Genomic DNA, 26,518 nt, shown 5'->3' with positions numbered 1-26,518 from the left:
AGTGGCCAATTGACAGAAAAAAACAAGAGATGGCTGCGGGACAAGACAAGTGGACCGGGCCAGTTGCGACTTCAGAAAGCTCTCGAACGTGACCTTGACCGTCCACTGAGCTGTTCCGATCTCTGGGTTGGCTCCACGGTGGCCGCTTGCACCATCCTGTTCCTCCGGCCTGTGAACACTCACACGGGTGAGCATCGTCCAGCCAGACGGAAGCGATTTTGACAATCTTATTCAATCAAGCCCGGGAGAGTGTAAGTAGCATTTTCCGATTCAAACATATTAGTAGTGATTATATTCCATGTGCTACTGTTTCTCGTGTACCCTAAAAGGACAAGGTTCATTGTATCATGTGAGACCCGCATCCGTGACGTCACGCGGCGATGGGGATGAAGCCGCACCCTCAAATGACCCAACCACATGAATAAGTCCTAGGATGGAAAGACGTTTCATAAAAAGCCCACAATGCAATGCTGTGTAGCAACTCTAACTTATTAGTAAAAAAAAAAAAGATATTATATTACTCTCTTCTACTCGTGCATGACCTATCTGCACACTACTAGGAAAACAAAATTTTACTAGTAAGGAAAAACTTTCCACAAGTTGGTATCTGTGCTCTTAGTGTTAGAATTTTATAATGTCACAAATAATACTCGGAGTATATAGGTGTCACCTTGTGGATTTTTGCTACTGTAGTCGACTCGAATGTCAAAGTTTTCGGCTTGAGTTTAATTTGATGGATTAGTATGTTTCAGGAGGGATTAATGCGTCTTTGCAGTGTTGTTTTGCATGATTTAAAGTATGCAGCTGGCAGCACTGCTGAGTCAGCAGCACTCAACTTAAAGACTGGGAGTGCATTGATCGCAGAAAACTTTGTCTTAACAAAACATTTATCGGACTTCGATTGCTATTCCCATTTAATTGCGCGGGTGTGTTTGTTTTGTTGTCTCAGTCAGCGCAAGAGCACCATGGCCGGCGTCTCCCTCCGTCTGTGATTGGTGAGTCAAGCTGGCCTCCCCGGCCCCCTCCCAGCCTCCCACCCCAGACCCTGACCCCGATCCGGATCCGGAGCCTGGCCCTGACCGGGCCTGCAGTGTTGAGGACCAATATGTAGGGGAGGGCGAGTCCAGTCAGCCTGAAGTGTACCAGGCTCTCTCGGACTACAAGGACGCCGAGACCATCACAGGTAATCGCGTAATCTCCTGCAACTTCTAGTATCGTGAGGTGAGGAGCTTTGTTTAGACAAGTGGTGGCATGTTTGTGTGCTTTTAGATGTGTGCAACAGCACCGACCTGCCCGAGTTTGAGATCATCAGCCTCCTGGAGGAGCAGCTGCCGGTTTATCGCTTGCGAGCCGACACGGTTTACGGCTACGATCGCGATGACTGGCTGCACACGCCCCTGCTGGCCGCCGACGTTCCGCTCGACCTAACCACCGAGCAGATAGAAGAGACGCTCAAATACTTCTGTAAGTCCTTAATTGATAACTTCAGAAAGCTTCTCGTACAAGTTCAACTTTCCCTCAACTGTCCCTCCATTGTCAGTCATTGGTCTCCTCTCCAAAATTGATTATGTACACGTCATATGTGAGGGGGGGGGGGTAGAGTCATGAGAATGTGACACGCCGGTCGTAGTGGAACTCAATAGAGGAGATGGGAAGTGAGAGCGCGATGGAGACCTTAAGGTCGGATGAGCGGCGGCGTTGTCGGGAGGATACGAAAGGTAAAAGCTGTTTTGTTTCTAGGCAATTTTAAAAACTGAGCAATTACATTGATTTTATTTCAGTTTTAATTCTTAGTTCATGAAACTTAATCAACACCAATTATGTTTACGTATTAAGCTGTGCACGATAAATCCATCTTGACAACTTAGCACGAGTATCGTTGGTCATCTCTAAAGTAAAACGGCGATTGAAATAAAGCACGTAGTCAACAGTAGCAACTGGAATGTCGCAGGGAGCCGATCATCGATTGGACAACGTCAATAAATGCCCGCGGGTTGTGCGCCATGGAAATCAACAACATTGTTGGCGTCATGACTGACGAACGCCACACGCAAACTTGACCTGGCACGACCTCTGAGAGAAATATTCCGGGCAGATGGAAAAATTGCATAATGTCGCTCGCTAACCGCCTCTTCCTCGTCCGTGTGTGTGTCCTCGCAGTGCTGTGTGCGGACCGAGTGGGCCAGATGACAAAGACCTTCAGTGACATTGACGCTGTCACACGTCTTCTGGAAGAGGTGAGCTCACGTCTATGAGAAGTTGTGAAAGGGAAAAAAAATGAGTCTCAGATGTTTTGATGTGTGTGAGAAGTATTTTTGGACCTCAAACATTTGCGCTATAAATATCAAATAACAGAACATCAAAAGTGTCTAAATGTAGCTTCTGGTCTTGTGTGTTAGAAAGAGAGAGACCTGGAGTTGGCTGCAAGGATCGGTCAGTCTCTTCTGAAAAAGAATCGAGTTCTGACTGAGCACAATGACTACCTGGAGGAGCAAGTGGGGCAAATCACAGAGGAGGTACACACACACACAATTAATTTATTGTTTTTGTGAGCAACACAACTTGAGTGTGATCTTCTGGTCTGGCAGGTGGCCCAACTGCACCATGAGTTGAACCTGAAGGATGAGCTGCTTCAGTTTTATACTAGTGCGGCCGACGAGAGCGAGGAGGAGTCCGGCGGATCCCCGACGTCAGTCAGCATTTTTTAGTCAATTTTATTTCATAAAATAATAGATGAGAGCAGGAAAATATGCAAATGAGCCACATCCTTGTTTGAGAAGCGAGTTGTGAAAAAAAAAGTGCTAAAATCTGTGTGGAGTTGACATCCACCCAAATAGGTTATTGTTGTTGTAATTACCAATAGATGCCACAAGACGGCGGTAGACTTGACAAAATGAAGCTCTTTCCTTTACTTGGTGAGCACCAAAATGCAACCAGATGGCACCAAAGCAATAATTTTATAGTAATCAGGGTGGAACACAAAATAAATCTGTATGAGTTGCTAATTTTGTTCTCAATGTGCTCAAAGGGGCAAGAAGAGTCGAGTGGAAGCTGCCGCTGGAGGTTTCCTGAGCGACACTCTGCAGAGGAAACTCAAAGAGCTGGAAGAAGAGAACCTGTCGCTCCGCTCAGAGGTACGCCCGTGGAGTTTTTCCTGTTGATGTCATGATGACATCATCCTGACGTGTTTTATTTCCGTGTGCAGGCGAGCCACCTCAAGTCTGAGACGGAGACGTACGAGGAGAAGGAGCAACAGCTTGTCAATGACTGCGTCAAGGAACTCAGTAAGCTTGATTCATTGTCTCTTTAGATTTTGTGTTTTCAATTTCAACTCCAACTTTTTTTTTCCTGCAGGGTTGTCCAGTCTGCAGATCTCGACAATAGCGGAGGAGCTCGCTCGCAAGACTGACGATGCCTCACGGCAGCAGGAGGAGATTACGCACCTGCTCTCCCAAATTGTGGACTTGCAAAAGAAAGCCAAGTCTGTGAGTCATACAAATAAAAAAAAAAAACAGTCAATTGTTTCCTATGCTTGTTCCAAACTTTGTGTGTGTACGCGCATGAGCAGTTTGCCGTGGAGAACGAAGAACTCTCACAACATCTGATCGCGGCTAAGGATGCGCAAAGGCAGCTCACTGCAGAGGTAAGTCTCAGGTTGTCATGGCGACAGTGTTCAAATTCAACTCTCCAATATGAGATGGCATTTCAAAATCACAATTCCACCAGCTGCAAGAATTGGAGGAGAAGTACTCTGAGTGTATTGAAATGCTGCACGAAGCCCAGGAGGAGCTGAAGAACCTGAGGAACAAAAACTATGCGGCGGGCACGCCCAGACGCTACCATCCACTTGGATTGTACCCGATGGTGAGGGTTCGAGCGCCATCTTCACACTATAAATGTGCACGTGTGTGTTTACAAAATGCACCTCGGGTGTGTGTTTGACAGGATTCCCTGGCTGCGGAGATCGAGGGAACCATGAGGAAGGAGCTGAGCCTAGATGACCCTGACTGTGAGCAGCAAAAGTATGGACGCATATTTCATTTAATATTCCGAATCTCATACGTTTCATTATTATTAAAATCGTGTTTGTTTACACCGGCAGGGTCCAACGTAAGCGCATTTTCGAGACGGTCAAGAACGTGAACCAGGCGGTGCGCCAGCGCTCTCTGACCCCGACCAGCGCCAACATCCCGGGCTCCAATCAGTCGCTCTCCTCACGGACCTCGCCCATGTCCAGCGGGCTCACCAGCCCTCATTCCAGCCTGTGTGGAGGTGACTTGGGCGGGGACGGCGTCGCCCTCGACAACCGCGCCCAGAGCATCCTCATGGAGACGGCGTCCAATCAGGAGAGGTGAGGGAATCGATGTCAGGTTTTGAGGATTTTTTTAACCTTTCTGAAAACTTCAGGAGAGCAGACGGCCGAGAGAAGACGGTAAACGGAGCTGAGGATTTGCGTCTGGCCCTGCGCCGCCTTTCCCTTCGCCGTCAGAACAACCTGAGCGAGCGGCGTTTCTTCGAGGAGGAGCGGCGGCGAGGCGACGGTCTCCCCGACGCGGCAGGCCAAGGGAGCATCATGACCCCCTCGGAAAGCATCATGTCGCTGGGGAACCTTCACCTGTGGGCCACCAGGGGGCCCTACCTGCCGGACAAACTGCAGATTGTCAAGCCGCTCGAAGGTGAGAGCGGGGCAAAAAAGGAGCGAGAGAGCAGAAGGAGGAGGAGGGAGGGGCAGACACCCGAGGGAGAACGAGGGGGTGGCTGGGGCTGGGTGAGAAAGACCGGAGCTGGGCTGGAGAGGGAGAGGGGGAGGAGGTGGGCGAGGGACAAGGCCGGGAGCAGGAAGAGGAAGGCGGCCAGCGAGGGGAAGGGCACACTGCCCTCGCTCATGCTCTTCAACTCTTTCTGGTCTCTCATGCATCACCACAAGTCAGGCGCCTTTGCGTCACCTCACACTTTCTGCAGGGACACCAAGCCCAGAGCGTGGCTCTAAAAAATTAGCACCACATGTGGCAGAATATTTCATAACACAAAAATTGCTTTAAAAAAAAGAGTACATGTTGATGCCATGACAATATTGTAATTAGTAATTAATTTTATTGATATACTTGATTCTTTCTCATTTTATTGTGCTGCTTCACCAAATGCTGTCATTTTCATTTTCACTTTGATTTCAGTCCCCTCTTTTTTTATGTTCTTTCTCTCCACATTGTGTACTTTCCTTTTCTTCATTTCACCATGTCTGACCAATAAAACATTCTATCATTCAAATTTCATTTCTTCTTCTGTCACTTTTTGTCACCTTTTGACTGTCTTTTCATATTTTGTTCACTCTTATCACCATCGTCTCGCACTTTTTATGTTTCTCACTTAATCACATCACGGGCACCATCAGCACAAAGCCGTCATACGTGTTTTTCCACCGTAGGCTCGGCCACCCTGCATCACTGGCAACAATTAGCCCAGCCCCATCTCGGGGTGATTCTGGACCCCAGGCCCGGGGTCGTGTCGAAAGGTTACCGACCACTCGAACTGGAGCTTGAACAGGTTCTCCACTTCCCTCCACTTTGCCAGTTAGCCACACCCACCTGATCACGGCTTACCAGTTTGCACATCGCACCATGTTGTCCGCAGGTGTATTCCTGGGGCAGCTTTGAGGAGGACGAAGCGGGAGAGCAGTACTTCCAGAATCTTCCCACCACCTCATCTTCGGCCTCCCCAGCTATACCCTGTACCTCCTCCAGCTTGGGTCAGCCCTCGCCACACTTGGCTCCAGGTTCTCCTCCATCTTCATCCCCACATCTGAGCAACACTGATGCGCTGGGTGAGACAAAACAAAAATGAAGTCAACCATGAAGGAAATGTGTTGTTTTTCAATTTTTCGTTTTGTTTGCAGCTGCATACTATCCAGGTAAATGCATGGCCCATACAAGCTCCACCTACACTTTCACAACCTGTCGAATCCTGCATCCGACTGACGAGCAGACCCGGGTCACCCCCAGGTAAGCCGCGAATAGAGGTCATCCAAAATAATTCTAAGATATTTGTTTTTGTTTGACCGAGTTGTCTCATTTTGCTCAACAGTCTGAACGCCATCCCTGCGTCGTCGTCCTGCGTGATGACCAGCTCGCTCCTGGGCACGCCTGCCGTAACACCCTGCACCCCCCGCAGGCTCAGTCTTAGACCATCTGAGTCTTCAACAAATCTCAGGCAAAAAAAACACACCCAAAAGCTCCTTAATGTACTTAGAAAATGCTAAAGATGACCTTATATGTGTATTCCATTGGTCTGCAGAGATGCCACACGTACCACCAGCACCTGCCTGGGCCTAGTGCGCCTCCTACAGGAGAGAGGGATCTCTGCAGCGATGTATCACCAGCATCAGGGCTTGGATGCCAGTCAGGCCAACGAGGGGCTTTTATTCAGCACTTGCATCACTCCTAACAAACCCCCCGACCCCGACTCGTTGCGTCCTTCCACCCCTTCGAACTCCCCCACAGGACAAGGGGCTTCAGCCGTAGCAACCTCCATGGGCTTTGACTTCAAGAGCCCCTCTTATGACAACTTCCTGGCTTCCAAGCCGGCACGTAGCATCCTGAAGGAGGTGACGGGGGTGACGAGGGGGCGTCAGAGGGGACGGGACTGCGAGAGCCAGACTGATGTGAGCGTCACCGTGCATAACCTCAACCTCCTTGACAAGGTGAAACGGCTCGGGGTGGCTGGGGCGGCGGGGGGCAGAGCGGCCAGTCCCGGCCCCATCTTGAGTGGGCCTCTAGGGGGGCTCCGCAGATCCGGCTCCCCCTTCGGGCCTGACGGGATCAGACGGAACCGGAGCTATCCGGCCAGCATGGCCATGAAAGCTCCAGGTCCTCCAGAGTAATTTTGCTTACTGACATTTAAGTAACCAATCAAGAGTGAGCACTGGCTGCTGGCCAGTTACATGGTCACTGTTTTATGACTGAAGAGGCTTCTCATCACCAAATTAATATAATAATGGAGTTTACGAAGGATAAATCCAGTGTTCCTCCTCATATTTGCCTGCCATTGAATTGTAATTACCTGTAGTTGCCACAGGAGGGCAGTAAAGCATGACTCAAATCCCTCAATAGTTTTTGATAGTTTTTGACACCAAGATGGTGCTAAAGCACTATAGTATTAGAAAAATCAGTTAATAGATATTTTTTCCCAGCAAACATATGTTAAAAAAAAAAAACTGCCTTACACTTAAGCAAACTAATCTGCAATAGCGTTAGTTAACCGTTGGCCTCAAAATGAAAAGCTTGAAAAGCTGTATAATAAAAATGTATTGTTAAATGATTACCTCATTATAATTTATTTGTAAAGTTTCATGTTTGTGCAGGTCTACCAAGTGGTGTGGCCCATGAGATATGTTTATTTACTTTATTTTTTTACTTGGTAATTGTTTATTCAATGTTTTATTTTTTTAATTTTGTTTTATTTTAGTAAGGTTTAGCTTCTCCCTTTCTGTGAAACGAGAGTGGAATTTGTGTTGTAATATACTTGCAGGATTTGAGATATGTTTTTTATGTTGACTGTTCTTTGTCACATCCCTTAAATTATCATGAGAATGAGTGCAATTAAATCGAAATGTTACTATTAATCCCAGATATTAAATATGTAAACAGGCTAAATACATGTAAAAATCTAAAATATAATTTGTGGAATTTATTTTAGTGGTTCAATTTAAGAAGTGAAACCTTCACTTCATTCAGTTACTTATAATTCAAGTTGCCACTTGTAATCATTAGTTCTTTTGATTCTTGTTGACGTGTCCATCTTGTCACCAAGACTTGTCAAAATGATCAAATTATCTTTTTTTCATGAGTTTATTTCTTTTTTTAAATAAAGCTTTCAAACCAAAATTCAATCTGTTTGATTTTTATGAGTTACTTGTCACATCAAAACAAAAATCAAATAACGAATAATGTTTCTATTTTTAAAAACTGCATCTGACCGTAATTTCAAATGACCAAAAGAGACACGGAGCGTTCAACCAGTATGAGAACTAAAATACTGATGGGTTGTTTCCCAAACGGCCAGTGTGTTTTATTCTAGCACTTTAGTCATGATCACCAGTAAAGCAAAGTAACAAAACGACATACGTGCGTCAATTAAGAAACTTTTTCCGTGGTTCAAACCATATCAGGAAAGACACTCAAAAAAAAATTCGAAATTTTCACGGCACTATGGCATAATGGTATAACACTTGGTCTGGAGTTCAGGAGACACGGGTTCGAGTCTCACTCCGTCAAACATTTATATCTTCAAAGAGTCATATATGAGACTCGAACTCGGTTCTCCTGAACTCCAGGCAAAAACTTAAACCACAAGACAATTTGAGATTATACAAGAAAGGTTCATTTGTATATATTTATCCTCTTTATCAATTCAGAGTTTCAAAATACTCAATAAATACTAAAAACTCTCACGACTTTTCCAACAGGCTCTGGTCGAATGGGGAACGCTATAGCCTCCTAAACCATAAGACCCTGGTTCGCGCCCCGTCTCGTCCCTCGGGTGACACTTTGCCGTTTTCCTCTCGCATCGACGTGAAACATGTGGATTTTTTTTCTTTTTTTTCCCCACCTTCTCTAGTGACGTCATCAAAAAATACTATAAAAGACGTCACAAACGCGACAATCAGTCTCTTACTCATTTCTGACACCATTACGTCGTGCTGCTACACGTGCTGCATGCAGCATCCGAAACTTTCACAAGGTGAGTCTTGACTATTTTATTCGCAATTTCAACTAACTGCTTTTGCTCTCTTTCAGCGTCAACTTGCACTTTGGACACGCAAGCTAAGATGTTTGCACTAGCGTCGCCAATTAACGTCTTCTATGACGAATTGCAACAAACGCCATTCTGCCGCAGGTAAGACAAAACGTTTGCACAAAGAATAAATTAAATATTTTGATGCATGCGCGTTAATTCTTTCATTTCTTTCTACAGGTGCGAATCTTTCAAATGAGCCTCACATGAACAACTTTGTGCGATCAAACTGGATTCACAAGTAAACTCTTTCAATGGACTGCATCTACTTGTCTCATTTCTGTCCACAGGTGTGCATCTGCAACAGAAGAACCACATTTACTGCAAAAAAGGCAAAAATCCCGTTTAATTGCAGGATAACTATTATTAAACTGACTAAATAATTGACTTTTTTTTTTAATTTTTTAATTGCAGGATAACTATTATTAAACTGACTAAATAATTGACTTTTTTTTTTTTTGTCTGCAGGTTTCAAAATGGCCGACTTGCTGTCCTTTAAAGCCTGGCTTCATAAGACGTTTGCAGGTCTACTCTTGCTAAGCAAGTTGACCAAATGCCACGTTCCTAATCCAAACTGGTAAAGCTCAAAGTTGACAAGATTGGTTACAAGTTTACCGTGTCTTTCAGGTAGGCATGCTGCGGTTGGAGAGAAGTCCACTGGTGCCCTGCGCTCTTCACTGGTGAAACACATGCACACCTACATGAACAAATGTTTGAAAAAAATTTTCACCATGTGCATTTTCTTCCTGTTTTGTCCACCAGGTGGTGCCAAAGGACAAGCTCCCTGCAGCATGGATCGACTGGTGAAGTAAAAGCTCCACATTTGAACCTGTTGCAATGACAAACTCTGCTAATCAATGTCCTTGACCTGTTTCAGGTGGTGCAGGTGATCAGGAAATGAGGTGCCATGATCAACTTCCTGTCCAACATTTAGACAGGTGACCAAACTCACCAAATTTTGCATTAAAAACACCAACCTGCTTTTTTTTTTCTCTTAGTGCAGTCCAGTTTCCAGTAAGAGTTCCATCCGACGCTCCACCTGCCGGGCCAAGAATTTCTCCAAAACCAGGCCGAAGGTCTTCAAGGCTGCCTCAATTTTCAGTGTTGAGACTTGCAAAAAAACCATGCTCGACACCAGCTTGACTATTACCTCATTTGTGTGCAGGCGTGGCAGTCCAGGAGAGTCCTTGCAACATTTCAGACTGCTGTTCCTCGTCTGAGATTCAAGTGCACAAACAACCAAAGTTTTCAGTAGAAGGTTCCAGTCCACAGTTAAAAATAAAAACTGTCAACTTAAATTGAGTTGTCAATGTTCTTTTTCTTTACAGGCAGAGGTGATAAAGCACCTGTAGCTCAAGCCAAACTGGCAGGCTGAAGAGGAGCCGTCTGCTGGTAAGAGAAGTACATTTAATTCAGCCAGAATGTTTAAAAATTTCAATGACTGTTCTTTTTGTGTCCAGTGTGGTGCACCATCGAGTACCTGCTCAGAGCGGAAGCAAGAGCAAAGGCGCATTCCAGCTACACTTTGGTTTTCTTGTTGCGTCCTCATCTCCAAGGCAACCTGAGAAGTGAGGCACAGTTGCATTTAGGTGGTATGCTCTTCAGCTGCTCCTCACTGCACAATCATCATGACAACTTTGTTCCAATAATCTTTTTCCTCCATTTTCTGACAGGCAGCAAGGAACTGGTCATGCGGCTTGCAATACTTGGTGCCATGAACAACTCTTGTTTTGCACTGGTAAGGTTCATGGCTTTTTCTGCACAAAATGTTGACTTGACTTTTGACTGACAGATCTCTTTTTGTCTCAGGTTCAGGCACGCACTTACCACTCGTCCAACTGGCCGACCACTTCGCCACTCGTCCAACTGGCCGACCACTTCGCCACTCGTCCAACTGGCCGACCACTTCGCCACTCGTCCAACTGGCCGACCACTTCACCACTCGTCAACGAGCAGACTGCCATCCAACTTGAAATTCTTGTGATTGAATGTTTACTCTGCAAAATAAAGTTTGATTACAAAGAATACTTTAACTCTCACTTCCTTCTCAAACACATCACAAAAATCAAACTTTAAAAATATCTTTACTTAAAAAAACAAACAAAATAAACCAAAAATATTTCAGGGTTTTTATTTCGGTTATTTTTTTCAGAATTTTTTGGGGGGATTTTTTTTTTTTTTCCGCCCGGATTTTTTTCCGCCTGGCTTTTTTCAGAATTTTTTTTAAAATGAGGTGGGTCAAAACGGAATACTGCTTCATGATTGGCTGAGGGCTCAAAAAGTGGGCGGTGCAATGAGAATGAAGGTCTGTGATTGGTTAAAAGAGGGGCGTGTCTATGCAAATGAGGTACTTTGTGATTGGTTGGTTTAAAAGTGGGCGTGGCCTTGAAATTTTGACGCAATCTGATTGGCCAAATGCGCAAATGCTGCTTTCTGATTGGCTGTTCAAAAGTAGGCGTGGTTATGCAAATTATGTGCTGCACTGTGATTGGTCAGACTTAATTTCAGCAGAGTTAGGAGGCGGGCAAAGTGGCACTTAAGTTTTCAAAGGCAGATTTCAGTCTGGAGGTGAGTGTTGGCCTTCTGTCACTGCCATTGACACGGGTCTTTGACTCTTACCCTGCATTTCGCATGACTACAAGTGACAGCAATTCAATTGCAGCCACTGTGAGTCATGCGAGCTGCAGGGTAACAGTCAAAGACTTGTGTCCATGGCAGTGACAGAAAGCCAACACTCAGCTCAAGACTGAAAACTGCCTTTGAAAACCTAAGTGCCACTGCAGTTCAAATGAGTGAAGCAAATTTGCTCATAAGAACACAAAGACTTGCATTCCAGTTAATTAATTTATTGGACAGAAGAGCAGTTTGAAAACATCTGAGCGCTCAATGTTTGCATGGGACTAATTTAGTTGCATGCAAACATTGACAACAGGCCTTGCATGGAAGCAGCTTAAGTGTTTGATGAGCTCAGGTATGATGCCATTTACTTCTAATGACACAAGTGCCACCAGGAGGAAGGTGAGCACATGCGAACAGCTGACCTCTCTCACTTGGCCAAAAACTAAGTGCCAGGTACTGCATGAGATCTTCACCACACACTTTTGGAAGTGTTTTTCAATGACACTGTTGCAAACCAACTTAGTTATATATTAAGAAGTGAAGTATTAGAAGTGTTTGATGCTAAAGTTGTGCAGTACCTGGCACTTGGGTTTTGGCCCAATGAGCAATGTCAGATGTTTGCATGTGCTCACCTTCCACCTGGTGGCACTTTGTGCCATTAGAACTGACAGGTGAGGTAGGTGCACTTGCAGCCACCTTGTGGTACAATGAGACATCGCACATCGGCTTCTCAAGCACAGCACTGCGTACTCACATCACATTCCAATGGCAGGTCCCTTCCACTATGCATGTCCCACATGGCTGGCAGGTGCAGCTTTGGAGCTCCAAACCTCTATCCTGTCAAGCAAGCAAGCAAAAAAAAAAAAAAAAAACGTGAGTAACACTAAAAATCCATTTTATTCATTCATTCGATTTATTCTATTCGGCGAGTTTCACTTTTAATGTGCAAATTTCCAAATGTGCCAACACATGTCATGCATTTGTGTGAGCAATCAGCTCCACACCCAACATGCAATGAGCACCTCAACCAAGGTTTCAAAGTCCTCAGATAGAAAAGTCTCAGTTTATGTACCAAAATACCGAGTCATTCAAAATTGGTAAAATTGGTTCTGTAAAAGGCAACAAACTGCTCCTCTGATAAATAGCCTTTACCCACCCCCCTTGAGAAAATACAATTTGAAATACGAATACAGCGTTTTGTTTTGAAATAAATGCTTCCAGTGCCGTCAGTTGCTAGTGTTTCAATGGCAAGTGTTTCTGGTTAGTTAAAAGTGATTTAATACTGAATGATGTAAACAAATTAACTCGGTCCTGCAAGCCATTATGGTGCTTTTTTTGTATCAATTTTTTTGTTAAATTATTTTCTTGGCAGCTATAATGATACTCTGTCTTATTTTTAACCCTTTAACATCGAATATAAACTATCAAATGACCGAAACAGTAATAGAAATCTCAACAATAGAGGATGAGTGCCCTCTGCTGGCAATATATTATACTGCACCCACCCAACTTAATTTTATGCAGGGGACGTCTTTTGCCCACAATTTCTGAAACTAATGGCCGATCTGCTGTTACCCACTACCTAATTTACCGTGCAACCGTCGAATAACTCAAAGCACGGATTAAATTATCTTTAGAAAATAATATTACATACTTGCCGGTGTTGACCTTCTCTAGTCACCGAAGGCATAATACTACATAGTAGAAAACTAAGAAGGAAAAGCAACATGCAATACCTTTTGGCCTAATGAGCAATGTCAAATGTGCTCACCTTCCACCTGGTGGCACTTTGTGCCATTAGAACTGACAGGTGAGGTAGGTGCACTCGCAGCCACCTTGTGGTACAATGAGACATCGCACATAAGCTTCTCAAACACAGCACTGCGTACTCACATCACGTTCCAATGGCAGGTCCCTTCTCCACTATGCATGTCCCACATGGCTGGCAGGTGCAACTTTGGAGCTCCAAACCTCTATCCTGTCAAGCAAGGAAAAAAAAAAAAAAGCCGTGAGTAACACTAAAAATCCATTTTATTCATTCATATCGATTTATTCTATTCGGCGAGTTTGACTTTTAATGTGAAAATTCCCAAATGTGCCAACACATGCCATGCATTTGTGTGAGCAATCAGTTCCACACCCAAGATGCAAGGAGCGCCTCAAACAAGGTTTCAAAGTCCTCGGACTGAAAAGTCTCCAGTTATGCACCAAAATACTGAGTCATTCAAAATGGGTAAAATTGGGACTGTAAAAGGCACCAAACTCTAATAAATTGCCTTTATGAGAAAATACAATTTCAAATACGAATACCGCATTTTGTTTTGAAATAAATACTTTCAGTGCCATCAGTTGCTAAGGTTTTAATGACAAAGTGTTTCTGGTTAGTTAAAAGTGATTTAACACTGAATGATGTAAACAAATTAACTAGGTCCTGCAAGCCATTTTGGTGCTTTTTTTATTAATGGTTATTTTTTTGTAAAACAATTTTTTGCCAGCTATAATGATACTCTGTCTTATTTTTAACCCTTTAACGTTGAACATAAACTATCAAATGACCGAAACAGTAATAGAAATCTCAACAATGAGTGCCCTCTGCTGGCAATATATTATACTGCACCCACCCAACTTAATTTTATGCAGGGGACGTCTTTTGCCCACAATTTCTGAAACTAATGGCCGATCTGCTGTTACCCACTACCTAATTTACCGGGCAACCGTCGAATAACTCAAAACACGGATTAAATTAATTTTTGAATATAATATTACGTCTGTGCCGGTGTTTTATCCTTCTCTAGTCACCGAATGCATAATACTGCATAGTAGAAAAATAAGAAGGAAAAGCAACATGCAAAACCTTTCGAAAATAATTGGGCGTCTACATGTGCAGGTAGACGACCAGCAGCCGAGGTGGAACCTCAACATCAAGTTTTACGTTTAAAATAGAAAAAAAACACGTTGAAGTCAAACACTTACCTTAATTAACATTTGATCGACAGCCGAGTGACAGTTGTGGGCGTGTTTTCTACCAATCCACTTTTTGTTGATATTGTTCTAAAATAGCTCTTGAGCAATACACAAACTAAAGGATCTCCTGTCGCAATCGTGCTCCTGCATATTTACATGCAAACAGCAAATAGAGATCTTGAAAATGTTTGCAATACTCACCCAAAACACAGCTAGTAGTCACCGGAAATGCTGCACGGAGAACTGGCGTGTGTACGGTAACCGAAAAAGCTCAATTCAAATGGAACCAAGCGATTTTGACAACTTGCAGAAAAGCGGCATGACTCTTCCAACACAGCAGCAACGACGCCGCTGGTATTAAAATTTCATAATTATATTTTGTCCTAAAACGGATTGTTAAATGCATCACTTGTGGTAAACGGATTGCATATCAGTCGCAAGAATTCAACTCTCAAGTACATGTCAACTCTTAATTCGTTGATATTGTTCTTGCAAAGGTTTCTGCCGTGCAAATGCAATCATTATGTTTCAGCGGGCTCTGGTGGCCACACTGTCTAATGTCGTTGCAATCCTCTCTCTCGTGGACTCAAGAGTAGAAAATAAAAAATAGTCTCAAGGGGCCATTTTAATAACAGGGTTATAAAAGTCAGCAGCACCTTGATTTAAAACTTTGTGGAACTTCCATTTGCTTGAATTACAGACATCAATCTTTTTGGATATGTCTCCATTCGCAATTGGATCATGTTTGCCGATTCTTCCTTGCAGAGTTGCTCAAATTCAGTCCAGTTGTCCAGGGGTTGATTTATTCTAATAGGGCTGATGTTTGAATTACTTGTAACTTGGGAAACTGTTCAAATTTGCTGCACTTGGTGAAAACATCCCAAGAAGAAAGAAGTAAATTGATGCTGCCATGAACAGCCCCCTACTGGTAGCAAAATGAAGTTCAGTGTCTTGCTCAAGGACACTTTGACGTGATCACTGAGCTTGAGGATTGAACCTATTTTCACGTAACATAAAAATATGCCACCCAGAGCTACCGCCTGCATCGCCCGTACCAAAAACCGCTACTGGGTCTCAGAGGAGCTAATTAGCAAGAGCAGACTGACTGCAAAAGGTGCGAAGGGAAGCGAGATTGCATGTTTGTATACACTTAATTGTTTTGCTCAGGTCACAATGGGAAGTTCTGATCTTAGAGACGAAAGCCGCCATGTAAAGATGCTTTCCTTTTCCCCAAATTCCCCAGCCGACATGTTTTAATTTTTATTTATTTATTTTTCTATTGGCTCTCAGTTGAGGGGACGTGACCCGTCCCCGTTTCCGGCGAAGAGTCATTCCTCAGAGGGGAGGAGAGTGCATGAGCAAATGGAAGGAGGAAATGGAGACAAACATTGATTGCTTCAGTCTTGAATTTCAAACTCCTCAAAGACTTTTCAAGTACATATTGACTCCAATTTGGAATCGTCTTTACTTTCCATGTCACCATCCGTGATATCGATACTGTGTGAATGGTTTCCATTCCACACTTCTTATTTGTGGTTTTGATTGGTTGTTACATCACCGACCACATTAGTCCTGCGCATATTATGTTGTGCAATATTGTGCAGTTCTCAAGTGTCCCTAATACTGTGTCTTGTAGAATTGCTGAGTCATGCTTTTGTTCTTGGAGACAGGGACTCATAGTTTGGACCATGTAGCGGAAGTGGGTTGTGGGTGGGTGGGGGTCACATGTCGTGATGCTATCACATTATCCATCTGCAGATGAGTATGGTCCCCACATCGCTCTTTCTTCCAGGGGGCGTCATGGCAACCGCACCGTGCAGGAGGGGGGGAGGGCTCCGCCAATGACATCACTCGTATCTTCACGGCGGCCCTTTAACCTCCAGCGTCGTTTCGGCCCGAGCGGCAGCTCCACCTCGTCACGACGCATCTGTCTGGACGCATGTACACGTAGCGTAGTTCAACTCGCCAACCTGAGTAGCTCGCCGGGGGATTGATCAAAAGCGACAGATGCATGACGGGAGGGATGGGTGCTCGTTGACCTCTGCTATCCCCGTCCGCCCTAAGCGTCCACCCAGCAGTACTTGATCCCCTAAACGCATCTTTTGTCTGTTCATGCATGGCCTGGACACAAACAAGTACGGGATGCTAAAATGGAAAGTTCAATGGTGAAATCCAAGAACTCACAAACGGCTTTACATTTTCTCCTCATGCTTTGTGGCTATTTATTCAAGTGTTGTCAAATGTCACTCACCGTAAAAAATTGATGAGTGGATTTACATTTGTTTTCTACAATAGCTTCACTCTACAAACTTATTTAATCTCCACATATTGTGTTTTCTCCCCCAGGATTCCTCCAGTCAATTTCACCACAACGTAACAGGCACTCTACTGTCGATATGATAATTTCCTCCTGTACGTTCATCTCAAATGGAAACAGCCTGAGGGACTCGGACTTCTATTCCCCAAATTGCTGCAGTGTGGGAAAAAGGTCAGTGCATAAACAAGCAAAAGATTACCCCCCCCCCTCATATCCTCGAAATGTGTCCTCCTTGTGTTCCTGGTTTTGCTGCCCACTCATGGATAGAATTTAATGTTTGACCGAACATGTTGACGACAGCAGAGTGAGCGTTCTACTCCTTTTCTTATTGCCTAAGTGTCACTCTGTGGGACCCCAAAGACACATTGAGTCGTCCCTGCAGCTAGAGTGAGTCACATCTATGAGTTGAAATGATCGAAACACAAACACAATGTTCCCCGTCAAAGTCTCAACATTTCAAACGTGGTCTAATAATGAGATAAAGTCCACTTTTCCCGCCGGGATAATGATTCCATCAATATCAATTAAACACAGCAAACAAGCACCGTCGGCTTTAAAGATCATGCATCGATTAAGTGACAAGCGTCCGCTTAGTCATTTTAAATTAAACTCGTGTTTGTTACTCAACTGGGCAATACTAGAATAATAAAAAAAAAACCTCATTTTGTTTTATGTTGTAATACTTTCAAACATGTTTAAAGCATGTGGGAGAGGTAAAACTATCGAAAAAACGTTTCGATATATGCTCTTTATATTACGTCCCCCGCGGATTGTATCTGCATGCATAGTGACAACTCCAAAAGAAATGTTGAAAGCGTTCACGACCGACTCCGAGACGGCCCTCTCCGAGGAGTCGCACGGAGCCATCAAATATTGAGACAGCCAACTTAGAAATGCACACAGTGGTCCGATGTCGTCTGATCCATCTGGTGAGTGATGGTCTTGAAAAAGGCTAGACGGATTGGCGCTTAAAGCCTGTTCGTTGTCGAATTTCAACTCATTTGAAAGACTTTAATGTCTCCCTCGGCTACTCGGGCATCCCAGACAGCAGTTTGCCATCACTCGGTGAATCCACCCCGCATGTTTTCCCTATCCAATATGTCGGCGTTCTGAAAACACCATCAGGACCTTACGGTGTGCAGACGCAATCACATCTGCTGTCTCCCTCATCTCCCTTCATTTCTTTTCCCCTTTTTATTCCCAGCGTCTTCATCTGGGCCTCTGTTGAAGGACTCAAATGCGTAATGAAGACCAGAGAGACGTTCTAAGATGGGCATAAATTGAAAGTGAGTGGCAGCGAGACCCCAACGTGATGATGAATATTCGACTGGAGGACTTTTTGGAGGAAAGCGATACGCTTGATGTCGGGTTCAGATGTGAGTAAAGCACTCGACGACAACACATTTTCCAAAACGAGTTCCCATAATGCAACTGTGGAAAAAAAATCAATTTTTACTCAGGTTTGACCGATACATTAAACAAAAAGAGTACACGATATATATAACTCCAATAAAGTGACAGCATCACAACTTTCAAAATTGGCTTTTAAATAAAGACCATCGGCGGGAAACATGATAAACACATTCTCCCTATTTTTTAACTGCATTAAGCATACATATTATTTAGAATCCAGGCAGAAGCAATAAACAGTAGAGTGTAAAATAAAAGTGCGCAGTGGCAGCTATAAAAATAATTTATTATTTTTTCCCTCCATGGTGAAAGACGCCATTAATAGTCTTGAACCAACCTTTTAATAATGCTCATTTTTACATAAAACACTAAAAAGACAAAACAACACAAACATTTTCCACTAAATCAGAATAATTATCTCCAAATTTCGGTACAATAAAGTTTCGGGTTTAGTCTGACAAACGATTTATTCCCGACTATTATTCTGCGTCAAAATGGCTGCTGAGTGAGAAATCTCATTAAAACAACAAAGCTAGCTACGGTCTTATACTGTTCTCTGTATATTAAAAATGCATCAAGGCTAGTCGTCAGCAGCAAAGTAATAAATAATATAGTGTATAATAAATCAAGTTCACACATTCTTTCTGTTCAAAAAAGTAAAAATCAGCACATTCTAGATGTTTAAAAAGTAATCGTGATAAATAATCATCTTTGCCACCACTCTTGTATAGTGCATGTGTTCCTAATTAAGTGTCCATTTGCTGTATCCATGCATTCTTTTCTTTTTTTTTTTGTCATCCTCTTGACGTCATCTCCTGTATTTTGATTCCCACTTACCGAGCCGGAGTACCAAAAGCATGAGTCGACAAAAAAATAATCCAAATAGCGGACAGACTGCGTCATTCTTTTGAGCTCTGTCTTAAAAGATGCACGCAGCTGATGTCACCACGGATAAAACTAATCAGACTTGTGCATTCCGCATTTCGGATGCTTTTTTGGAACTGGAGGAAGAGACGCACCAGACGTTCTTAAAGACTTTTAATATGGGAACAGGTGCTCGGGAGACTCACACTCTGCAGGCCCCATCTGCTTCGCTAGACACAAATAAAACATTTTCATCAAAATTCAGATCCACACACACAGAAGCGGAAAGTGCCTACTGAATCTGTGTAGCGTAGCTAAATTTTGTGTCACTTTTAATCCATCCGCTGCACAGTTGCGCCACATCAGGAAAGATAATTAGTCCAATCAATCTGGAGCCACCTCCATTTTCACATCTTGAGTTCATTCTTCTCTTTCTGCCCTTCTGTCTATCCATCCCACTGCTTCACAAAATTACTGACAGTCAACGGGGCTGTCCTCATTTATGTTGAGCACTGTATTTATCTGCATCAAAGAGGGCGGTTGGGATTTGGCGACCTGTCGTTCAGTTTGTCACACCCTAAAAAGGACATTTCCCCCTAAAAACTAACTTTTTCAATTAAAATCATCAAATGTCATTAAACATCCTGCTGTGGCCGAACGTCCAACAAGTGTCGGTGAAAACAAGTCCAGAGATGAGCAGATGACTGACGCTAATTCATGCATGCCACGTAGGTGTGAGACACTTTTAAAAGAGATTTATGCAAATGAGGCTTAAGAGAGCAGCAGTGATGTTATAACATCGCAGTTGGCTCGACACATGTGTTATAGGGTACACTCTGGACCATTTGGGCAAATTGATAAACAACACTCACATTAACACCAATGGACAATTAGGATCATAAAAAAATGCCTGCGTGTTTTTTCTATTGAATCACCAAGCCATCGATTCAGTAGGATTTATTCGTTGGCGAAGAGGCAATGTCAACTTTTGCAGATCAAAATGACCCACTAAAGTCATCGCTGGGAGAAGAGCCCATACAGGTCCACATCCCAGCATCATTTATAATTCAGCGCTGAGACCACATACAGTGGAGTGCAACCATCACCACTGGAGCATGTGTGTGTGTGTGCATACTAAAACCACACACACAGGTGATGACGCAGACGAGAAGCAGTTCAATGACTTTCACCTCTCGTGGTAAGACCCAAGACACTGGCGTTGTGCGTCCACAAGGCCATCTTCATGCCGTCCTTCCATTTCAAAAAGGCTTTTAATTGGGAGGCTCAGCCATCTAATGAAGCCTCATCAGCCTAATTGGATGTAAAAGATATTCACGCGTAGACACTTAGATGATCTGCTGACTCCACTCACACTCATAGAGGAAAAATACAGGAGTAATAATTTTGCGGTGTTCTAACCATTTAAGCAACACTTATTGGAATACAAACGGTGTAGCAACACATGTAGACCGACAATGTACTCGGACTCAACTGTTACTGCGATGAATACATGAAATCAACCATATTTGTAGATCATATTATTTGTATTCCAGTATGTCAGATGATGCTGCAGGTGTACCTAAAGAATCGAATTTATGTCTCGATAGAGGACACCCAAGCGAGTTTGGCCCAGGTCGCTAATTGGCCTGTTTGCTGGGTCGCCGCGTGCAGCCGGAACTCGGTTGTACGTCTTAGCTAACTAGCTGTCAAACAAACATTGATTACGCGGTGCCTATAGCGCCGTTTATCACCTGGAACAATGGCAGCGCCCGCCGAGCTACGGGGAAACTTCAGTCTGCTTGTAATCGGAAAGATCTCCTGCACTCCTAGCAACTGTAATTAAACCAATTCCTTTTTTTACATGAGTCAAATAATATATGATCAACAAGCTTTCTTTGTCCCTACACTGCACTGCTCCCACGTCCGCTGTAATTCCTTTATATGTATTTAATCCTGTAAAACGATTATGCGGCTGCACGACAAAGTCAAAATTATACTGGGGGGGATTATGAAAGTGGGGAAAGATTGTAAAAAGCCTTATGCAGCATTCATATGTGGGGAAGTTGCTAAAAACAAAATGAGCACATGTAGGATATCTGTTCAAAGTGTAATCAGACGCCGGGTGGACCCTTGCCGAGCGTTTGACCCACTGGAAGCTGCTGAGGCGGCGACTTAATTAAAGCTAGTCGATAGTATTGAACCTCGGCAGGAGTTCGGAATTGTAGGACAGTGAAAGTTTTGGATTCAATTACTAAATGATTGCTCGAGTAGCGTTGAGACATCGCGACCAAATACACTATTCAGTCTGAAACATATTAGAAAATAAGTGTAATTGCGCCTCCACTACAGTAGAAGGCAGTGCTGCTCTCCTTTATTTTATTTTATATTATTTACACAAAGGAGGTAGTAACTATTAATTTTCATAAAAAACCCAAATTTGGCTTTATCATAAGTGCGTCCTCCAGTGGACAAAATTAGTAACAACAGTTAATTTGATTGAATTGACCTTTGACCGGAGAGGCCTTTTTGTGGCCCACGAACCGTACGTTTGCTCACCCAGACCACGACAAACAAACGACATTCCAAAAATAATAAATTAAATCCATGATGATATGCGTAACTATCCGACGTCAACTTTAAAATCTTAACGATGGGAAAGATTACGTGCAAATGACTGTGACGCCATTCTAATCGCATTTTCCACTTCATCTTCACTTTACCGTCTTGAGGCAGACGAAGCGAAAAGGCCGTCTTAATCCACGGGATTTCAATTTCTTTAAGGACACTGTGTCATCCTGTTTTATTATTCTCTGACATGCAGCAGTTTTGTCACACGCATGGAGATGACTTGATAAGTTTGCTTGTGTGTGTGTGCGGCCCACGTCGTCCTTTCTCCGGGCACTCGAGTGTATTCATCTGCCTCGAGAGCTCACAGCGACATCACTATCGTCGCGCCTCTCCATCATTTTGGCATTCATCGTCATAACGTGTGTGTGTGCTTGAATTTTAAGTGCAAATGTATACTTATGTGGGAAGACGAGGGCTTCTTTGAATTGCCCACTGGTCAAATAAGAAGCTAAAGTGCCCGATGGTTTTAAAGTGAATTCAGAGATTTGTTTCAAAATACCTCTTTGAAGATGATTATTAAAAAAATGGCCTAGTTTCAGCAACAGGTCATTTTTTTTCCTGAACCATCCTAATTATATTAATAATTATCAAATACCGACACACGAAATGAAATGTTTCATTCGGGGGGGACGAGCGTGCCGTGTGGAATCACGACGAGACAAACACGGTGTGCCTTCGGCTCCTTTAGCGATATTCTTCTTATAGCTCGCTAACAGATGGGTGTGCTGTTTGCAATGTTCGAAGTGACATGTTCACGCTGAGCTCCACACACACACGCTCGCTCGCACACACACACCTTCCAATAGACTCCAACCTTATGCTCAAACGGTCCTATGAGATGCCAGCACTGTGACAAATACTTCAATAGATGTTTGCATTATTTAGTATGTTTACACACACGGCCGACGAAAGGCGTTGCAAATCGCCTTAGCCGGGGTCTCGCTGGACATTTCCCTTTATGAGTGCGCTGTGTGAGAGGTTTCTCTCACAAGCCAATTAGACACTTTTAATGAGCATTTAACCTCAAACCTCTGAGTCCTGCTGTGTGCTGCGAGTATTTTGCTAACTAGAGAGAGAGAGGGAGCAAAACAGCTTGATAGGTTGCACTGATGACATGAAAAAAATACAAGGAAATTATTACTGGTATGTTTTATTTTTATGGAAATTTAAAAAAAAAATGTTTCTCAACTGGTCATGGTGTAAAAATTACATCATCTTTATCAAAATAAAGCAAAGTCATTAATGTTCACAGTATGGACGTTAAGGGAAATAAAAGATGAATGGAAGTTCTCAGGCACTTCCTGCGTAATTGTCGGCTGCTGATGATGAAAAGACTTGAAAATTCCCATCGGGCGACCTTAATGTCAACTTGCGCCGTGGATGTGAGGCTACTCACGACCTCATGAGTTAATATTCTCACAGGCGTGACTCATTTCTACAGCTCACCGACCTTAACTGGAATCCTTTTGTTTTCATTTCAAAGTCGACTTAAAGCTCCGATGGGATGCGAGAACTTCACACAAGTTAGCGCAATTAGCACAAGAACAAAGAGATTTGGGTATTTTTTTTCAAAGGCTTATCAAAATCAAAAAAAAAAATCGTGAAGGCCTCGAAAAGCAAATGTGAGCGACGCCCCGTCTCCGTTGCCTTATCGGCAGGAGAAAGAATCCCGGCTTTGTTTGCTTCGTTCATAAAAACATTAAGTGGCTACAGTTGATCAATAGCCATCGACCGAGCGGCCTAAACATTTGCTGCGGGGCGGTTGATCGATGGGCCTGGTTAATCCCGCTTGGCCGGACAGAGACAGAGTAGGGGGAGAGACGTCGGCAACGTGGTCGGAACGTCTACTGGAACGAGAGTACAAATACTTTGTTGTTGTACTTAAGTACAATCAGCAGCTATTTTATACCTGTACACTAATTAATTTTTCTTATTTCCTTTTTTTTTTTACATGACATTCGTCATTCCTTTATCATATCCACAAACACACTCCGATAGTCCAAGTCAACAAAGCAGCTCTCATCGTGTTGCATTTATGATGTGCAAACATTATTAAAGGCCACTGTACGCTTGGATTATTGGAACTGAAGAACAATTACATCTGTATTAGTCTTTGTGCAAACACACACACACCTGCAATGGGGAATACGCGGTACAGATTGTGACCACACACACAAACACACACACACGAGCAGAGCAGTGAGAGAGTATAAAAGCGCCATCCTTCCCACTCAGCGGAGAAGTGCTCCCCTAACGCTGACACTCTCCCTTCAACAAAGAAAACCTCCTTTCTCAAGGTAAGAAAAATTATTTTATATTTTTTAAATTATTGTCTTTTTTTTTTTAACCTCTAATGGAATATACAGATTGTTTAACATGGATGAGTGAAGGAAAGGAATAATAGTCATAGCAGATTGGATTATATAAGGCTTTAATTAGATTGCATAATGTTTTTAATTTGATTTATGTGTTCATTTAATTCAGTGCCGCATTGATTGTTGAAATGAAAAGACCCCTCAACATATTCTTATCAAGCTTGTTGTGTCTCCCGAACTTCCAGATGCCTGCAGGGTTGAGTGTGTGTGTGGTTCTGGTGGTCCTGTGCGCGAGCTCTTTGGGGCTCCCCTCCCATCTCGGGGACGAGGACCAACGTTCCCCCTCGAAAGAAGGTACGCCAGCCGCTTCCTTGTAAATCTCCACCACGCTCATGTAACATCTACCGTGTGTGCGCAGCCCACCTGGAAGCCGACGCCCACTTTTTGGGGGAGCCCCATCTCCGACACAGCCGCTCCATCCCCCAATTTAAAGGGTCACAAGAGGATGGCGAGTCGCGGGCCAATCTCGGCGAGCTGCTGGCCAGACTCATCTCCTCCAGGAAAGGTACGTGTACGTTTTGTAATTATTAAAAAAAAAAAATGGCAACATGTGGCATCAAGAATACACTCATCATTAGAGACAAGTGCTTTTCACTTGATGACCCCCTCGCCTCCGCACCCCCCCCTTTTTCCTCCCCTCCCACACTACACCACCACGTCAGTCTCACTAATAACTGGCACCAGTGCAAAGATGCTTTGTAAAACGAATTAGTGGCTCTGGAAAGCCTTGGTGGTTCCAAAGTGCGTTTATTAGAGTCTTCCGGCCACTTCCATGACACACACTCCCACTTCATGGAATTTTTTTTTTTTTTAGTTTAAAAATAGTACTTGATGCCTTCGTATGGCCGTTGGCATTTGGTTTTGATGTCGTTCAGATGTCTTGGCAAAGGGTAGGGGGGATTGATGGGCTTTGACACACTGTCAAGACGGCTGACAGATATTAGAAGACGAGGCATGCACGGCAAATGATTGCTTCTTTTTTAGAAAAGGCTTGAAGTTTCTGATTTCTGACATAATAATAATATCAAGTTTGTCACAGATGAGAAATTTTGGTGCTTAATTTCTTATAACTGTTGGAAACATTCCATGGGAATTAATTAAGAATAATAAAAAGAATTAATTGAATTAAGAGTTTACTAAATAGAAGGTTTACATTTTTTAATCATTTTTAAAAAAAATTTTTTAATTACGAGTTGCTTGTTCTCACTCTCTTTTTCGCTTTCCTTGCATAAATGATACCTGTCCATTAAATTCCCCATGAATTCCCATTGAAAGTCTCCATTTTGGAATACTTTCACAAATCTTAAATTCAGCAAAATGTTTTCACTCCTTTTATATATTTTTTTAACTGCACTATTGTGCTCAATTGTGAGAAGAAAATTTCTCTTCACTTTTTAGACAAAGAAGAGCATAACATGGCAAAGGTCGTATTGCAAGAGCATCTCTTGAGGCTGTGTGTGTGTGTGTGTGTGTACGCACAGAGTCGTGTTCCTTGCTGTTCGCTTTGCATGTTTTCGGTGTGGGAGGTGTCGTTGTCGAGCCTTCTGCAGCCAATCTCAGCACACCAGGGAACTTGAAAGGTTGTGCTTTGTGTGTACGTGTGCGTGTGTGTGTTGCGTAGGAGGATGTGGGTAGGGTGAATGCAGAACATCTCCGCTCGCAGAAATACTGTTTGACTTCAGTCACGATAAAAATAAATAAAAATCACCAGCAGGATAGAAACTTTTATTTGGCATACCTTGGCGAATTGAGCCAAGTCACGAATTTTGGAATCATTTTTTTTTTTGGTTTGTCCCTCCTAGGAAGTTCCGTGCGTCGGAACTCGTCGGTCAACAGCAGAGGCGGCGGCCTGAGCGCCACCAACCATCGGATAGCGGACAGGGACTACACGGGCTGGATGGATTTCGGACGGCGCAGCGCAGAGGAGTACGAGTACTCCTCGTAGAGTACGAGTACTCTTCCATCGATCGTCCCTTCACACACAATACGAGTCGTTGTACATTTGTTTGTACTGTTAAATGCAATACACATATGCCAAACTTTTGCCTCTCTGTCACCCATTTGTTTGTTTATTGTATTAAAAGGGGGGGAAATATGCTGTCAGGGTACATTGAGACTTACTAGACTGAATAAACATAAACACAACGTAAACTACGAGTCGTTCACTTTTTTCCTCTTTTTTAAGAGTCGTCCATATTGAAATGAAATTCAATTTACACTCCATGAATCAGCCTCCTCAAAGGTCACCTCACCCGAACAGGAAGTGAGGACCACTGAAAGTGTTTTCCTGTTTACATGATAAAATCAAGTATGCACAAAAAAAATACAAAATTGATGCAGAGAAAAGGTCAACAGGCGTGCGTGGGAATATCCTCAAAGGTCATCATAAGCAGCATTAATGTCTGGTCTTTATTTTGAAAGTCACTTTTTAAACTTGCATATTTTCATTATTCTAATGAGGGTTTAAACGGAGCAAAAGTCACCATGGTGGTGAATTGCGATGCAGCTGCCTTTTATGCTGTTGGTGTCCCCGTGTTTAATGATTGATCTG

The 26,518-nt window shown here is 43.3% G+C and overlaps 3 protein-coding genes and 1 long non-coding RNA gene across 28 annotated transcripts; 3 read left to right on the top strand and 1 right to left on the bottom strand.

Moving 5' to 3' along the window:
* The first annotated feature begins 1,010 nt into the window (after positions 1–1,010).
* Positions 1,011–7,103, top strand: trak1b (trafficking protein, kinesin binding 1b). 2 transcript variants are annotated; one of them, XM_088365705.1, is made up of 18 exons: positions 1,011–1,183; positions 1,270–1,464; positions 2,161–2,237; positions 2,400–2,516; positions 2,589–2,689; positions 3,029–3,134; positions 3,206–3,284; positions 3,355–3,485; positions 3,569–3,643; positions 3,727–3,864; positions 3,946–4,022; positions 4,103–4,351; positions 4,408–4,676; positions 5,426–5,544; positions 5,632–5,821; positions 5,894–5,999; positions 6,082–6,207; positions 6,292–7,103. In XM_088365705.1, exons 3-18 carry the CDS (start codon positions 2,187–2,189, stop codon positions 6,875–6,877), a joined length of 2,520 nt encoding a protein of 839 aa, XP_088221831.1. In that variant the 5' UTR covers positions 1,011–1,183; positions 1,270–1,464; positions 2,161–2,186; the 3' UTR covers positions 6,878–7,103. The 2 variants fall into 2 exon arrangements, with proteins under 2 accessions (XP_088221831.1, XP_088221830.1); XM_088365704.1 differs by lacking the exons at positions 1,011–1,183; positions 1,270–1,464 and adding an exon at positions 1,587–1,718.
* Positions 5,090–14,624, bottom strand: LOC148380017 (uncharacterized). Of its 3 annotated transcripts, none has more exons than XR_015855121.1 (9): positions 14,575–14,624; positions 13,303–13,387; positions 12,164–12,246; positions 10,618–10,787; positions 10,271–10,351; positions 10,137–10,179; positions 9,768–10,006; positions 9,406–9,619; positions 5,090–5,817 (listed from the first exon to the last, which is right to left on the bottom strand). It is a non-coding gene; the product is annotated as an uncharacterized LOC148380017 (long non-coding RNA). The 3 variants fall into 3 exon arrangements; XR_015855120.1 differs by lacking the exon at positions 14,575–14,624 and adding an exon at positions 14,383–14,561; XR_015855122.1 differs by lacking the exon at positions 14,575–14,624 and adding an exon at positions 14,383–14,561 and having other exon boundaries at positions 9,406–9,487.
* LOC148380018 (uncharacterized) lies at positions 8,629–10,817 on the top strand. Of its 21 annotated transcripts, none has more exons than XM_088365731.1 (13): positions 8,629–8,736; positions 8,793–8,892; positions 9,081–9,122; positions 9,259–9,315; positions 9,418–9,470; positions 9,553–9,593; positions 9,668–9,692; positions 9,794–9,866; positions 9,956–10,048; positions 10,119–10,182; positions 10,251–10,379; positions 10,464–10,528; positions 10,600–10,817. In XM_088365731.1, the coding sequence occupies exons 2-7, from the start codon at positions 8,859–8,861 to the stop codon at positions 9,678–9,680; spliced, it is 240 nt and encodes a 79-aa protein (XP_088221857.1). In that variant the 5' UTR covers positions 8,629–8,736; positions 8,793–8,858; the 3' UTR covers positions 9,681–9,692; positions 9,794–9,866; positions 9,956–10,048; positions 10,119–10,182; positions 10,251–10,379; positions 10,464–10,528; positions 10,600–10,817. The 21 variants fall into 21 exon arrangements, with proteins under 21 accessions (XP_088221857.1, XP_088221854.1, XP_088221856.1 ...); XM_088365728.1 differs by having other exon boundaries at positions 9,789–9,866; XM_088365730.1 differs by having other exon boundaries at positions 9,668–9,728.
* Positions 14,625–16,723: 2,099 nt separating the features above from the next.
* On the top strand, positions 16,724–26,118 carry cckb (cholecystokinin b). Of its 2 annotated transcripts, XM_088365712.1 has the most exons (6): positions 16,724–16,861; positions 17,895–18,066; positions 23,828–23,889; positions 24,153–24,261; positions 24,326–24,472; positions 25,770–26,118. In XM_088365712.1, exons 2-6 carry the CDS (start codon positions 18,003–18,005, stop codon positions 25,910–25,912), a joined length of 525 nt encoding a protein of 174 aa, XP_088221838.1. In that variant the 5' UTR covers positions 16,724–16,861; positions 17,895–18,002; the 3' UTR covers positions 25,913–26,118. The 2 variants fall into 2 exon arrangements, with proteins under 2 accessions (XP_088221838.1, XP_088221839.1); XM_088365713.1 differs by lacking the exon at positions 16,724–16,861 and having other exon boundaries at positions 17,976–18,066; positions 23,591–23,889.
* The last annotated feature ends 400 nt before the right edge of the window (positions 26,119–26,518 follow it).

This window comes from Syngnathus floridae, chromosome 21, assembly GCF_059516105.1.
Source record: "Syngnathus floridae isolate MCC-2025c chromosome 21, RoL_Sflo_1.0, whole genome shotgun sequence".
Taxonomy (NCBI): Eukaryota; Metazoa; Chordata; class Actinopteri; order Syngnathiformes; family Syngnathidae; genus Syngnathus; species Syngnathus floridae.
The sequence above is the reverse complement of the archived record's forward strand: the minus strand, read 5'-3'. Positions and strand labels throughout refer to the sequence as shown.